Source organism: Erithacus rubecula (assembly GCF_903797595.1).
Source record: "Erithacus rubecula genome assembly, chromosome: 1".
NCBI classification, from domain to species: Eukaryota; Metazoa; Chordata; class Aves; order Passeriformes; family Muscicapidae; genus Erithacus; species Erithacus rubecula.
In genome coordinates, this window is record NC_136658.1 from 32,187,114 (window position 1) to 32,204,217 (window position 17,104).

General features: G+C 40.8%; 1 protein-coding gene across 10 annotated transcripts in view; it reads left to right on the forward strand.

Moving 5' to 3' along the window:
* The window catches only part of DLG2 (discs large MAGUK scaffold protein 2), a 966,889-nt gene that overhangs the window by 439,658 nt on the left and 510,127 nt on the right, over positions 1–17,104 (forward strand). For all 10 annotated transcript variants that reach the window (XM_079303594.1, XM_079303596.1, XM_079303599.1 and 7 more), the window contains one exon: positions 9,934–10,095. In XM_079303594.1, coding sequence (XP_079159720.1) covers positions 9,934–10,095 — 162 coding nt within the window. The remainder of the gene's footprint in view (positions 1–9,933; positions 10,096–17,104) is intronic.

The following is a 17,104-nucleotide window of genomic DNA, read 5'->3' on the forward strand; positions in this document are numbered from 1 at the left end:
TCTAGTCTGTGTTTGCAGACCCTAAGAGCCCAGTTGGCTTCTTTAAAATATGAGTGCTCAAATCACTTAAAAATAAATAAAAAAAAACCCCTGCCTATTCTTCCAACATAACTGTGGAAGAAGACCCCTCAGTAACAATAGTCCCAACAGAGAATCACTGTCTTCATCCACTAGGGAAAATGCTGGTTGATTCCCACACTTAAGCTCAAATGTGAAAAATGCTTCCATATCCAAGAAAGACTAAAGCAAATTGTAGATGCCTCAATAAAGGCACATTGTAGATGCCTCAGTCTAAAAGCAGTTCTACAGATAGGAGAAATCTGTGCACATATCCCTTGCTTTCCTGCAATTTTGCTTTGCTACCTGGAGTTCTATTCTCCATGACCCACTCTCTGCTTTAGTTCAGGCTGAGCCCTATGGGACTTGGAAAACTAAGGAAGGCTGTGCTGGGAGTCTTGCTTGGCACTTCAGAAAATGCAGGTGCAATACCTCTGTTCGTTTATTTTTAATAGAATAAATAAAGGTGATGATAGGATGTTCCCTCTTAATTTCAGGTAAAGTATGACCCAAGGAGTGGTAAATTCATCAGAGGATGTAAATCCAAGCAATATTCCCATTACACTGAGCTCAGTGTGCCTGCAGGTCGTGCAGTTTAATGGGGCACTCTCTTCCTGGCCAGCCCTGACCTGGTGGAGTCTTACCCAATGGGTCACCATCAGATTATTGAGCTAAAGGAGCTTCCCCTGAAACTCCCTAGATCAGGAATTGTGTAGGGATGAAATGTGGAAATACAGGCTTTTGCAATATCCTCAGTAAAGCAAATACTACTTTGTTAATGCACTATCTTGATGTTTCTCTGCGTTCTGTTTACAATGACAGCTATTTTCCCTGCTTGTGCACTAACCAGGGCTTATTAAAACTGAAAATTTAGATTCTTTTACCACAATTATGCTGCATTGAAGGGCTGTGAAAGGATTAAGATGCAATGGCCCAAAGCTGTTTTTTTCAGTAAATGCTATTGAAATGTTTAACTCAACCCTTATGAGTGTCAAGCAGCTGCAAATGTACACGAGACAAATGTTTTTCGCTAGCCTATTGAACATCTAGTTAAAATGGACTAAATCCATCTTTCTGTTGGTAAAAATTCATAGCTTTTCAAAGAGGGAACTGATAAGAAGAGTGTTTGAGATTGTAATAACTTGTTCAGCTCCAACATAAATTGCTTTGTAGAAAAAGAATTTTATCTTCAGAGCTAATGGTCTAGGTTCATCAGGGTGGCAACAGTGAGATTGTCAAGTTTATGTGCACAAAACATTTGTATTTTTATTTAAGAAGAGTTTTTCACAAATACTGAAAAAATACTTATCTATATGCCTTTTTCACACTAGAAGAAGCAGGAATGCTATTAAAATTTATGAGGTATTTTTATGTGTGTATACTTTGTGTTCAAAGAACTGTTAAAGGATGGCAGGGTGATAAAGTTAACCACTCAGATTTAGGAAATGCAAGAATTGAGATGTTCTAAGCAATTTTATTGCAGGCCCTCTGAGGCCATATATTGTAATGTAGTATTATAATATGCATCAACTCTAATACATTTTTAATTACACACTTACTTTTGTTTTCATGGGCTTTCTGCCTCTTTCAGTATGTGGAGTGGTACTTCATATGGCATTTTACATTCAGCATATGTCTTCATGCATTATTTAATGCAAGCAGTTCCAACTGCTCCCCTATTAATTTTTTCATTGGTTTTCCTGTTATGCTGGGGGACCTTATCAATGTAGGGAAGTAGCTGAAGGGAGGGTGTCAGGAGGAGGGAGCCAGGCTCTGCTCACTGGTGCCAAGCAGTGGGACAAAAGGCAACAGGCAGAAATGAGGAAGAACTTCTTTAGTGGGCAGGTCACCAAGGACACAGGATTTCTTGGTATTTCTCCTGTACAAAGCCCAGCTCTCACTGATTTCAGATGAAGCTGCTGATGCTCAGCACTTCTGCAGAAACTGGCCATCTGTGGCTTGCAGGACATTTTAAAGTGAGGAATATCTCAGTTCTACAGCTGTGGAAAGTAATTTTTTTGTGAAAAGCCTAGTGTTGAATGAGAGTTCTGTGGTAAAAGCAAGAACAGAAGCAGTTATCTACAATAGCATTCACCTGTCTTAGCCTGAGAGCATCCTTTTGCCTCATAGAGCCTTTCAGCAGAACTCCCCTGTTTCTGTGAAAAATGATATTGGAATCCCACAGACACCTAATTCCTGTCTGGAGATAGGGGAGAGGGTTTCAGCTGCAACACACAAACAGAACAGCCTGCAGTGTCACGTGCTGCTAAACCAAATTAAAATACATATTTTTGGTACAGAAAACATAAGAGGGGCAAGCCATTAGTTCTGTGGTTTTTTTAATTGTTTCTCTTTTATCCTTTGTTTCAGACAATGCCACTACATAATTTATATATTACAGTCCATGATTATTTGGTACTTTTCTGATGTAAACCTAGGGTCTCTGTTTTGCCAGGCTGCATTCCCACTGCAGGCTTATTGTCAGGGAAACTGAGACATGGCAACTGATGGCCTTTCCCAGCTCTGCCTCTCCAAATTCTCAGCTGTAACCTCAGCACAGTCCTCCACCCCCATGCCAGAAGCTGCTCCTTAGGGCAGGCAAGGGGTGGAAAAGGAGAATTTGTGAGGTTGGTACCTCTAGGGACCTGCAGCAGCAGAATTGCAGGGTCAGTGGGGATGTGCATCCAGGGCTGCACAGGGAGCTGCAGGGGAAAACAAAGGAGCTGCAGAGGCATGAGGGCTCCTACAGCAACTGGGGGAACATGAGCATACCAGAAAAAAACCCCAAAATCTGAGTGGAATTGAAGGCAAGAAAAAGGAGTAAGCAAGTGATGTTATTGCAGGACAGAGGGACAGAGAAGTGGCCACTGCTGGGGCTGATAAGTGGCATCGTTTCACCCATGTCTTTCCTTTGCTCCCCTTAGATAAACAATCTTAGATAAACAATCAGTATTAGCTGGATTTTCTTTTTTTCTTGTCACTGATTTTTGTAGTCTGCAGCCACACTCACCATTTAATCCAAGCAAAGCCACCCTCTTAGAATGTCTTTTTGCATATTGGCACTTCAAGTTAAAAATCTATTTTAAATTATTGGATAGCAAGTAGCAGCCTCCAGAGGGCTAAACTGATGCTGTTAACAGGTCCAAAATGTGATGCAGCATATGGAGCTGAATACCTCATGGTACAGATTTGCATGCAGGCGGTTTTAATTAGGATTTAGAATTCCTGGAGGAATGCAGCATTCTGGGCTAGTCTCAGTCTTGTCAATACATAGTGGTTTTGTTCATTCTAAAGCATACAAAAAACTGATAGATTCTTACTTGCTTGTAATTTTTTGATACTTCTATGAGCTGTTAAAACTTTTTTCCATCTGCCAGCTTTATGTATGATCACTGCTTCTTTATGTACACTTGCTACAAAAGGTTGCTGCCTTTTTTGTTTGTTTTTTTAATAATTTTATGTCAGGTCAGTTCAAAATCAGAATCGTTTGAAGTTTTATGACATTGCATAAATACTTATTTTTTCCCTGCAACACATCATAGTTCAAAGTGAGATTATGCTTTAACTCGATGGTTACTGTGCCATCTTGTGAGGAAAAGGTGCAACTACCTCCAGCTGATAAAAGGAAGAGGTACTTAGCTAATGCCCATCTCACTTCTTCTTTTATCATGAAGAATAAAATCATTTAGGGTGTTAAAAAAAAATTATAATGAGAATACTGTAAAACATATTTGTTCCACTGCATTATACTTGCCCTGTTTTTTGGTTTTTGTTTTTACTTTTTTTTTAAACTAAGCATATATTCCCTGCTATGGGCAAAAACCTGGTGCTTTCAACAAACTGAGATAAGAAATTATACTTTTTTTCTCTTTCCTAAAAAAATGAACTTCTTGTTGTACTAAATGGAAAATATATGCAAATTCTCAGTATTCAGTACTGATAATGTTCTTTCTGTGAACTAGTTTGGCAGTTAGAGGAAACCTCTTGTCTCCTAAAATTTGCTATGTGTTTCTCAGAGATAGCACATTGTAAATCACCCAAAGCACTGCTAGCTATTACACTGAGACAGAGAAAAACCTAAGTCCTGATTTTAGAAAGACAGCTTTACCCTGGAACATTTGTGAGAAAAAAAACAGAACAGAAAATTGAAAATAAAATAAAATGGCTTGTAATTTATCAGCAAACCTACAACCTTATATTTAAATAATAATAATTATCATTGCTATTAAAGTCAGAGTAGGTGCAATAGATGATGGACTTAAAAGAGCAGACTGGAAAAATCCCCTAAGTTCTACTACCGCTTAATGAATGATTCTCTGTGACCTTGAACAAGTTGTTGCATTTCTGTGCCTAATTTTACCCACCTTTAGATGATACACATCAACAGGATATTATCAGTCTTGACTGCCACTTGTAAAGCTCTTTGGGCTTCTTGGATGGAAGGTATTGCTGTGATATAGTGACAAGCTTGTTGGAAATCTACTTGATAAGCAAAAGAGCAAGTCATTCACAATAAGTATAATTATTCAATGATTTAAGCTTCCTAATCTACTTCCACAGTCTTGGCAAGCAGATTGTGATTTCTTCCATTTTATATAATGAGAAGAGTATTTTTTTCTCTTTTTACTCTATAGATTGATTGCAAATATTCAGAATTCAAGCTGTGTTGCTCATTTGCAATCAGTTGGATGAGTAATATTATTTCTGCTCATGATTGGATGAATGCCCAATGATTTGTGTGTGCAAATTGTAAAGTTTGTTTTCCAAAGATGCTCATTGGTATGACATTGAAATTTGCTGCCTTTGGAGAGCAGTGACAGTAAAATTCAACACATTGAAGACCAAAGAAGATACTGAGCACCAAAGTAGGACAAGGTGACATTAACATTTTTTCAGTGAGACTTTGCACATTCCTCATTTTTCTAAAGGGACCAAGTCCATTATGGTTGTATTTTTTGTTGGCTGCTAATACTGAGAAAAGGCAAGTGAGGGAGAATTAAGAAGAAGATAGTATTGGGACCCAGAAATTGGCATAATTTGCCAATTTCCAGATTGCAGTGGGACTACTGGATCTGTAAGAGGTCATTGCCTTGTGGGAAATTTTCTGCAGAAATTCTTTTCCTTTCTCAATGTTAATGTGGTCTCAATGTCAAATGGGTTATATGAAGACTCACAGCTTGTAAGGAGCAAAACTATGGCCCCTCCTTAGGAGGACTGTAAAAGAAAAATTACATTCCAAATGCTGATGTGTAAGAGATAAAACTGGTAGTATTACTATTGTTTCCCAAGATAAAACATAATATACTGGCCACTGGTTATCACACTGGCTTTGAATAGTGATGGGGAGCAGGATTCACTCATGAATGGGTTATTATCTCATAGTATGTGGTAGTATTTTTTTTCATTATTAATATCCATAAGCTATATCTACTATAAAGTTTTGGCTGAGTGGAAAGCAATGTCTCTTTTTTATCTCTGTGTCTCCTGACATTTCAGGGTGTTTTCTAATATGTCAGGATTCTCTGTAGACCAGGATTCACTGGCTGCTCATTTCACAGGGTGTTGCAGAGCCTGTGACTCCTCTGACACATTTAGCTCCCTCCTTTTGCAGCCCTCCTATTGCAAGCTGCAGGAATGTGTGATGAATTGGAGTGTGGTCCAGCCAAAGAGCTGTGTAGAGAACCAGAGACATGTGCTTTTGAATGGTAACTCCATCTGGGCCACATTCAGCAGCTTAGGTCAATTTGACCTGATATAAAATGAAATGTTCTATTTGCATTTTCTGCAAATTGATGGCAATGACAAAAACCAAAAACACCCACAGAAACAAAAAATCACCACCAACAACAAAAAAAAACCAGTCACCAAACAGAAACCAACAAACTTTTGTAAAAATACCAGTTCTCTTTGGCTCAAAATTGAATGACAGATTCCCAGCTATCCTGATTACTGTCAATCTGTAAAAGGTAGGTCATAAGAACATCTGTATTTTCATGCCAGTGCAGTACTCTGGCTACTGTAACTTGAGAACTGCCTTTGTTGAAATTTAAGCTTTTTGACCATTACCTCCTGCTGGATTCACGTCTTCAGTTCTGTCTAGCTGACATCTCTTTGGCAATCACAGCCTTAGAAATACTCCTTTAGACAGTATGATGTGAGGAGCAGTGATGCTGTAATAGCCTCACACTGTAGAGAGAATGATCTCTTATGGAAAGGCCCGTTCATATTAAAAATTCACAGCAGTGCACTCCACACCCCCATTATAGGTAATTACAGAGGATTTTAAATATCTGATGCAGTGTACAATACTCTGTCAGCAGCAGGCACTGATTTGTAATTTAATTATCATAAGACATCCACCTGTTCTTTTGTTAAGTGAAGAGTAGCATTTCCGTGCAATCATGTTTTTCCCTCCAGAAATTTGAATTAATCCTTAGAGAAAGGTTTCTAGGGAATGGGTTTTTTTTCAAGGACACTTGCAGGAGCCCGTCAGAGCAGGGTGATGGAGATGAATGAGGCATTTCTGCAGGAGTGTCTTAATTCTGGTTTGGAATTTTCAGCCTCACCACTGGCTTTTTGCTGTGTCAAGCTGTTTTGGTTCACAGCTGAAAGCATTTCAATGAAGAGATGCTGTGGGAGGAAAGATGTATGAAAATCAATGAGTTTGGTGCTAAGAACATGAGGCAAACCCATGGCAGGATTGACCCAGAAAAGCTCTAGGCTTATACTTTGTGAAGAAGGAGAGGCTGGGCTTGGGATGGGAGGGAGACAAAGACAAATAGAAGAGTGGAAATCTGTTCTGTAAACTTCTCAGTTGTTGGCACATGAACATGGATATTACTGAAGTTGTCCCAGAATGCAAAGTTATTGGATAAATAGATAATTTCAAATTATAAAGCAAGTCTATCAGTGGAGGTCCACACAAGTGTTCTGTTCTTTGGGCTGAGGGTGAATCAGTCTGCTCTGGATTTTGGCTCCTGTTTATGCAACAGCTACACTGCAGTGTGATGATGGGGAAAGGACTTAGTGATGTGAAAGAGATGTTCTCTCTTTAAGGCCACATCACTCTGCTTCTGGCAGTGTAAAACAGCAAAAGTCATCGGCAAAGAATAGCATATATGTGATATCTATACATCTGTATCTATATATATAATATTATATGAATGATATATAATGAAATTTATAATCATAGAATGAATCATAGAATTATAAAATGGTTTGGGTTGGAAGGGACCTTAAAGATTCAACCTCCTGCAAGGGCAGGAGTGACATCCACTAAATTAGATTATTTAGGGCCCCATCCAACCTGAGCTTGAACATCCCTTCCAAGGATGGGACATCTGCAACCTCCCTGTGGAGTTTCATCTTGTTTCAGTGCTTCATCACACTGAGGAAATAATTTCTTTGTGATATGTAATCCAAAGGTCTTCCAGTTTAAAATCATTTGCCCTTACCCTGTCACTACATGCCTATATCAAATTATATAAGCATCCTTAAAGTACTGAAAGGTCTCACCCTCAACCCTTCTCTTCTCCAGGCTGAACAACCAGGCTCTTTCAGCCTGTCTTCATGGGGAGGTGCTCCACCCCCCTAAACCTATTTGTAACCCTCTTCTGGACCTGCTCTAACAGGTACAGGGGAGGGAGTGTCTTTCTTGTGCTGAGGACCCCAGAGCTGGATGCAGTGCTTCAGGTGGGATGGCACAAGATCAGAATACAGGATGAGAATAATTTCCCTTGACCTTCTGGCCACTCTTCTTTTGATGCAGCCCAGGATGAGGCTGGCTTTCTGGGCTGTTCACTGTTGGCTTATGTTCAGCTTATCATCCACAAGAACCTCCAAGTCCTATTTTGCAGGGCAGTTCTCAGTCCTTAGAGTGGGAGTGACTCCACTCCTCCCACATCCACCCAGAAGATAAGGAACTTGCAAGAAGTGGGAAGCCTGTATATATTTATGTATAAATTCTTGTATCTGCAAAAAAGTGTTGTAAGCAGGAGCAGGGCAGGGATTGTCCCCCTGCCCTGGGCACTGCTGAGGCCACAGCTCCAATGCTGTGCTCAGCTCTGGCCCCTCACTGCCAGAAAGACACTGAGGGGCTGGAGCGTGTCCAGAGAAGGGACACGGAGCTGGGGAAGGGTCTGAGCAAAAAACTGATGGGGAGTGACTGAGGGAGCTGGGGGTGTTCAGTGTGGTGAGGAGGAGGCTGACGGGGGACCTTATTGGTCTCTACAACTGCCTGGAAGGAGGCTGTAGTGAGGTGGGGGTAGGTCTCTTTCCCAAATAATAACTGATAGGATAGGAGGAAACAACCCCAAGCTGTGCCAGGGGAAGATTTAGATTAGATATTAGGAAAAAAATTGTCATTGAAAGGGCTGTCAAGCACTGGAACAGTCTGCCTGGGAAGTGGTTGACTCACCATCCCTGGAGATATTTCAAAGTTGTGCATTTGTGGCACTTGGGGACATAGTCTAGTGGTGGACTTGACAGGGCTGGGTTGGATGGTTGGAGATCCAATGATCTTAAAGATCCTTTCCAACCTGAGTGGTTCTATATTCTATGGTAAAGCTTCTCATGGCTTCTGTCACTCCTGTCTTGTCTCCTTAAGAAGCAGCCACTCGACATGTCCATTTTCCCCATTCCTGGGTTAATGAGATGGTTCTGGTATTCTGCTCTTATTTCTCCTAATTATGTTTTAGCAAATGACTCACTTTAAAGAGGATGCCCCAAAGTAGTCATCTTTTTAGAAAAAGTACTCACTCAATTAAAAAAATAATTGATTGGTTGTGGCTTAAATGATCTGTGTGCCAAGCCTTAAATGGGACATTGGCTGGAGTACTATCTGTTAGGCTGATGGCTTCTTGCCCAAATAATATTTGGCTGGTGCCAGTCATTTCATATATTCATTAATTATATTATCTGAAAAGTGAATATGTGAAGGTCTGCAGGCATATCCCAGAAAAGAAGAAAATAATTAATCATGTCACATGTGTATTCTGAAAATAATTGGCAACTGCTGAAACATTTCCATGTTTATAAGACTGAAGGCAGCAATACACTGTGGTAATTTCCTTAGGAGGGATGATCAATGAAATAACACTCCATAGCTGAGTGGTCACAGTGAAATGGATGGGCAGCAGGGAGGTCTGCTGCATGGACAGGTCTGCTTTGGGATGCTCTTGTGATTGTTCCTGGTTCAGACTTAGTTTTGTTATATGGCCATACAAACAAGACTTAGGCTTTTATCCAACATCCCCCTCCTCACACAGCTGAAGAGGATGACACCTTTTTACAAAGCATTCTAGCTGGAGAACAGATGAGATAATTTAATTTAATTTTTAGGGTTATATTCCTTGTTGTTACAAGCTTCATATGGGATCTTGAACAAGTCCCTCATGTTGCCTTTCCATGGAGAAAGTATAAGGATAGAACTTTACTGCAGGGACATCTTCTGTGGGACTGTGGCTCTGTGGAAGTGCACGTGTTCTCTCCAGCATCAGAGTACACACTGCCAAGTGGAAAATAACTCAAGTATTTTGCAGAGAAGGGCTGTAGAACTCTAATTATTAACACAGGGATGTGAAACGTGATCTGACACTACAGCTTAGCTGATCAACATCTCTTTTCCTTCATTATCAGTGTGTCATCTCAAATGTCTATTTGATGGTGAAAGTTTTGTGTATCAGTGGCATATGCTGCATTTCTGTCTTTGATACAATGGTTAAAAAAGAATGACTCATACTCTCCAGAACACACTAGGGAATCCGATGATTATTGTCTACTGTATCATATTTTATTTTCTATTCCACAATTATATTAAAATACAGGGATTACCTCCTAAAAGCTTATTTGTTCTCTCTTGATGTTTTCTTCTTCCAGAAATATCGTTATCAAGATGAGGATGCTCCACACGACCATACTTTGCCTCGTTTAACCCACGAAGTGAGAGGCCCAGAGCTTGTTCATGTGTCAGAGAAGAACTTGTCTCAAATAGAGAATGTCCATGGATACGTCTTACAGTCACACATTTCTCCTTTGAAGGTAGGATCCATACAACTCATGGCTTTAGTCCTCAAATACGAGACATGAAATGCCTGGGAAACTTATTTTGTTGCACAAGCAGACAAGCTGCTTTCTGAAATCTATCATTGCAGATTGATTGTCCTGTGATGGGTTTTTAAGGCTCACTGTAGTGGAACAGGTGGTAGTTTAGTTGATAGAGCTTTGTGTAGAGATGTGAGCTTTCTGCTTTAAGTGAGGCTTTTGCTCAAGTAAAAATAATTCCTGGCAAATGAGCTTGGGTTTTTTGTGCATTGTGAAAGGAATAATGCAGGTCCTTGGCCTCAGTGATTTTGAAATGGCAGACTTCCCTTCCTGATTATCCTTGTTCAGAAATTAAAAAAAAAAAATAAAAAAAATACTGTATATGTAACCATCGGATGGAATCCTAGTTTTTTTTTCATCTCTCAGAAAGCTATATCAAAGTCACAAGTTATGTCTGAAAAGGGAGCTCATTTGCCTCTATTCATATCCTTGCTGCTCAAGCACTTGCAGTTTTCTGTGGGTTTTGATGCAATTCAGAATGCTGTAGACATATCTTTCTGTTAACTAAGGCAACTGTTTATAAAATATAGAAGCTTTAGCTGTATGTGAATCTGGTGTCCTCTGACATATCTCGTTGGGCAAAAATGTTTCTTTTCCTAGTGAATGTATATAACCAAAAAGCAATCCATTCCTGAAATTTTACATTTGTCCTTTAATAAGAATGTAGTGGTTTGAAAATGTTTCTAGAGCTTCTCTTGTGGAAGGAGCATGGATGCAGTGATTAGCATGATGGATTTTCTGTTTTAGTTTCTACTAAACTAAGTGCAGGAGTGGGGAAAGAATAATATTCTTTACTAGAGATGGTGATGTTCTGGGTAATAGTTTTATTCCAGCACACAAGGCAGATGGGCTTTGCTCCCTCTGGTGCTCAAAGCCTGTGAAATGGGCACTGCTTGCCTAGCACGTGTTTACAGTGTGGTTACAAGTGAGAGGAAATGTTTATTATTAAAGATTGATGTGAATGCAGCTGATGTTCATTGAGCCTTCATGGAATAGCCATGCAAATGAATCTTTGTCCTCTGCTCTTGTTGGTCCTGTGTTTTGTTTGTATAATGCTTCTCTTGTCAGGTTTTAGCACTTTTCTGAGTTACTTACTTAACTTTTACTGCAGAAGCCAACAGTACCAAGCTGTGATAGAGCATCTTGTGCTGAGGTTATCACTTTAGTTATTTGGAAAGGATTACCTCCATGAGGCCTCTGCTTAGCATCAGGGGACAATCACAGACCCAGCAATTTCTGGCCTGGAAAGGAAAAATTCCTGTTCCAGTCTAGGACTCCTTGAGTATTGTGATTACTGTGGTGTTTCTTGTCCATGAAGGTCAAAACCAGACATTGTTCTTCACATTTGGAGACTTTTCAAGTAAGGCTACATAACCCAAGCTGAGGGTGTAGCAATGATGTCAAAAAGCTTGTTGTGAAATGAAGGGTGTCCCCAGACATGCACACTTGCCTTGAAGCAGCTCCCATGGGGTCTTATTTGCTCTTGTCCCAGGGCAAAGTTGTTGTCTGCTGCTGTTTTCTGAAGTGATGGTAGGACAGGAGCTGTATAGTATCTCCTCTTGGAAATCAGTGTCTCCTGCAAGTTCTCCCTTCAGCATGAGGATTTTTGTCTTTGACTCTGTCCCCTTGTTTCCTTCAGATTCACAGTGTCTTATATCTGCCACTTAATAGTCTCATGCCTGCCATTTAATCTAAATTTAGCTGTTTGTCTCTTCAAATGGCTTTGAAGTTCCTGCTTCCTTTCTCCTGCTGTCTATGTCCCATCTTTTAACCTTCAGTAGAGACTTAGCTCAGGAGGCTGGAGGAATTCTTCTGCCTCACTTTTCTGGTTACAAGCCAGAATATTAGGTGTAAAGGGAAAATGTGCATGCATGGAAGTCATGACTCTGCCTGTACCAAGTTCTGAGGAATGCATTAGGTGCAGTTTCTGGTGCTGGGAGTGTGACTGTTTGAGTCTGGGAATGGTCAGACTGGGAAGTTTCCTTAACACCAACCCAGGGATCCCATCATATCCTGTGTGCCATTAGGACTGTCCATCTGATCACTCACACAAGCACATTGGCTGCCTGGCTGGGTGGGGTTAAGTCACTGCCTGGCTGCATTTCACTGCCTCAATTTCTCCATAGGACTGCAGCACCAGGGTGCACCTCTCCAGCAAGTTTTGAAGCAGTTTAGTGACTGCACGATGCGCTGATGACAGGATGATTACCCAATAATTGTTTTGAAATAATATCAAAAAAAAGAAAATGCTTGAGCATACAAATAATCTAGTTAAAATACTTTGGAACCAAAATATTTTCCCAAGAACAAGCCACATGTCCATCCTAATCACATCACTTTTCCTAAGTGACTTGACTTTGGCAGAATAAAAATTATGTTCATTTGGAAAGAAATCTGCAAAGATCATACAGTTATGATGTCCTGTACTTGGCACTGGTGAGGCCACACCTTGAGTGCTGTGTCCAGTTCTGGCCCCTCAGTTTAGGAAGGAGACCCTTGAGCACATCCAGAGAAGAGCAACAAGGCTGATGAGGGACTGGAACACAGACCCTGTGAGGAATGGCTGAGGGAGCTGGGGGTGTTCAGCCTGGAGAAAAGGAGACTCAGGGGTGACTTTACCACTCCTCACAGCTGTGTGAAAGGTGTTTGTAATCAGGTTGGGGTTGGTCTCTTTCTCCAGGCAGCAACTGACAGAACAAGAGGACACATGAGTGTCTTAAGCTGCACTTAAGAGAAATATAGGTTGGATATTAGGAAAAAGTTTTTTACAGAAAGAGTGATAAAGTACTGGAATGGTTTGCCTGGGGAGGTGTGGAGTCACCATCCCTGGATGTGTTTAAAGAAAGACTTTATGTGGTACTCATTGCCATGGTTTAGTTGAGGTGTTGGGCTGGGTTGGACTTAATGATCTTGGAGGTCTCTTCCATCCTTGTGATTCTGTTTCTGTGTTTTGTAAAATTTCCCTTTGGGCTGGCTGATTCTAGCCCTCACAAGTGCCCAGTGCTCACAGCCATAGGAGCTACACCTTGTCTGTGCATGGAGGCTGCTTGCTACCATCACCCTGCTCCCCAGTTCTCAGTGAACACCTCAGTTTGTAACCATAATCCAGCTTGCCAGCTTGAGGATAAGCTCGCACCATTACAGAGGAAAGCTTTGTGGATGGCTGAAATTCAGGAAGAGAAACTGTGGGCCTATCTATTCCCCTGTACATCTCCAGGTAAAACATTCCAGAGATTCTTGAAGCATTTTCTGACACTCAGAATAGAAGCATTCAGACAATCTTTTTATTAATACCCATGATTTAAAATGCCTGATATGGCCTGTGTTTGCATGGAACAGATGCATCTTACAATTTGAAGTATAGAAATTCTTAAAGAATTTGGCTTTGATTTCATATTTTAGGTTGTGTGTTTTGATGTAGTCCAGAAACACCCTAGTGGAGCTAATTGTTATTAGATCATTAGAATGAATATTAGGAAGAAATTCTTTGCTGTGAGGGTGGTAGGCACTGGCACAGGTTGCCCAGAGAAGCTGTGGCTGCCCCATTCCTGGCAATGTTCAAGGCCAGGCTGGATGGGGCTCTGAGCACCCTGCTCCAGTGGAAGGTGTCCCTGCCCATGGCAGGGGGCTGGAACTAGATGGTCTTTAAAATGATCCTGTCCAACCCAACCATTCTGTGATTCCATGATTCCATGATTCTATAATTATTGATTACCTCAGGAGGTTGTTTTGGAAACCAAAAGGTAGAACTAATTTTCTTCAACACCCTTGCACTTTTTTTATGTGCTGAACAATAAGAAATATGGTCCTCATACATTCTGAAAATGTCTTTGAGACACACAGATACTGATTATGATAAATACTGTTTAGAAATGTGAATAATTTTCTGAAATTGAAGGTGGGAATGTTTTTTATGATCTTCCAAGTACCTAAAATCTAGTATGCATTAGCCAGATTACTCCCTTTTAGAAAATAATAATGAACAAGAGCAGTTTTGCTGCAAACCAGACCCTCTTTTATTTTCCCTGTATTTTCCACTTCTTCACCTTTTTATATTTTGCATTCATTTTGCTTTTCTACTCTCCTGTAGCATGTCATGTGCAGTCAAATTAGTTCTGGAAAAAGCTTAATTTTAGAAAGCTTCAAACTCCTGTTAAAGGTTGATCTGCCTATTAGTGTGCAGAAGATACAATTTTCAACAGCTTAAGCAGCTCTGAATGTCAAACACTGGAGTTGTAAAGGGGGTTTTCAGTTACGTGGATGTATTAACATTTGGGAAAATGCTAGCATTAGAGAAGTTTTGTTAGAGTTGCCTTATTAAGATGATAAATATTCTGTTGAACTTATGGAGGTGATGGAATTGTGTTTTAATAATCCCTTAAAGGAAAAACGTAGTGTAGTGTAATGAAAAGGGAATTTAAAATAACTTTCCTGCACTTCCCCTTGTTTGACACGAGATGGTGTAGTAAGCTCAGAATTCCTTTGTCTGCATCTGTAAAGCTTCATGATATACTACTGAGAGGTTTTTGGATGCCTTAGAAAGTACTAATTCAATAAAAAGTGCCTTGTGAATCTCTGGTGTTTTGGGAAATCTGAATTCAACACAACAGTACCTGAAAATCAGAGGTGCAAGCTCTGTCTCTAAATTAAATATGTGCCTCTTCCCTTTCCTCCCAGGAAAAGAGCTAATGAGTGTTCATTAAATGAATGAGAACTCTGGCTCCTACATGCACCTTACTAGTATTATTGTGATGTTAGATTTATTTTTGTTTTTCAAAAACTTTATGCTCCACTTTGTTAAGATAAGCTGAAGAGTAAAAATGCTTGTAAGGATCTTGTATCTTTTTGGTTCTCTGAGCATTTTAAATGTCAGGCTATTCCAGCTATCTCCATTTCCTAATTTAATGCCAGCTTCAACTGTAAGCATCAGTGGAAATTGAGCAAAAACAAGTAACCAGTTAAATAACTGTTACTATCCTAAGCTAAGTTATTTTCAAACAAGAATGATCAGTAATGAACCTCTTCAGTTGCCTCATCTTTGATAGCTTCACTTTCTGGAAGGGAAGGAGCCACACTGGCTATAACTCCTTTTCTTTCTGTCCTAGGATGTTGTTCTGCAGCTCAGCTGGGTTGCTGACAGCTTGCAGAAAGTTAGGATTGATGGAATGATTTTCCAGTGGAGAGAGGAGAAAAACCATCTCCACATGGAACAAATGGGCTCAGCAGTCCACAAATCTAATGTTATCCACGAATTGGCATTTGTACAAATTGCTTTACAGAAGAGGAGGGCTGCCTCTTCCAATGCCAGAGCACACTGATACTTTTTTTTTTAATGGCAAGAAGCCCTGTCTTACCCATTACTTGAGTCATAGAATCACAGAATCATTTAGGCTGGAAAAGTCCTCTGAGATGGAGTCCAGTTTCTGGCAGATCACCACCTTGTCAGCTAGACCATGGCATTGAGTGTCATTTCTTGATCATCTCCAGGGATTGTCACACTACCACTTCCCTGGGAAGTTCGTTCCAATATTTTACAACCCTTTCATAAAGAAATTCATCCTGATACCCAACCTGAATCTGCCCTGGCACAGGTTCAGTTGCCTGGGAGAAGAGGCCAACCCACACCTGGCTGTGACCTCCTTCCAGGTGTTGTAGAGAGTGAGAAGGTCCCCCTGAGCCTCCTTTTCTCCAGGCTAGACACCCCCAGCTCCCTCAGTCACTGCCCATCAGTTTTTTGCTCAGACCCTTCCCCAGCTCCGTGTCCCTTCTCTGGACACGCTCCAGCCCCTCAGTGTCTTTCTGGCAGTGAGGGGCCAGAGCTGAGCACAGCATTGGAGCTGTGGCCTCAGCAGTGCCCAGGGCAGGGGGACAATCCCTGCCCTGCTCCTGCTGCCACACACTGCTGACACAGGCCAGGGTGCCACTGGCCTTCTTGGACACCTGGGCACACCCTGGATCATGTTCAGCCACTGCTGACCAGCACCCCCAGGGCCTTTTCCAAGCTTTCCAGCCATTCTTGCTCCAGCCTGCAGCCCTGCCTGGGGTTGCTATGTCCCAAGGGCAGGACTTTATAAAACTTCATTCTGTTGGTGTCAGCCCATCAATCCAGCCTGACCAGGTTCCCCTTTGGAGCCTTCCTACCTCCAGAAATCAGCACTCTCTGACTTGGTGTCATCTGCAAATGTCCCCTCATCCCGATGATCAGTCAAGGTATTAAACAGGACTGGACCCAATACAGATCCCCTCTCACCATGAGTGACCAGAAGATTCTTTGAGGTTCTCTATATCTAATGTGGGAAAGATGTTTTGTTTCTGCTCCAAGGCAGGTGTCTCTCTTTCCCAATTCCTATCTCCTAGTGAGTATGTAGTATCCCTTGAATGTCCATCATTCTTCTTTTCATCTACCTGAGTGCAGGAAGGTCATGCCTGTGAAGGCTCCTGGAATGTGTCATTTGCCCTTTCCTGTCTGTAAACAGCTTTTTCCCCACCTCTGAAGCTTTCCCTGTCCAGGGGTGAGTCAGACCTCACTACAGTGGTTGCTGTGTTTGTCTGACAAATTAACAAAGATGGGGAAAGAGGCTCTGAGGATGAGCCTGGATGATTAATGATTCTGTGAAAAATGTATTAGCCTGAGCTTCCTGGGAACTGTCATAAAGAGTAATTTTTTGTGTCTAAAAATGTAGATTAGACAAGAGCTATTTATTTCATGAATTAACATTGACTTCAATAAAAATTGAGTTCTGAAGACAATTTGGATAAATAAGGTCAAAATATTATATAGCTTTTTTTTTTTTTTTTTTTTTTTTCCCAAATGCAACCGTCTCATTTTTCAATTCAGCAAACTTTTGGACTATTTTTTGGTACTGAATTCTGTATAAAGACCAAAGTTATGCACTGGTCACGGGTACTGTAAAAAATTGAATAAAGTCCAAGACTCTCCTGATGT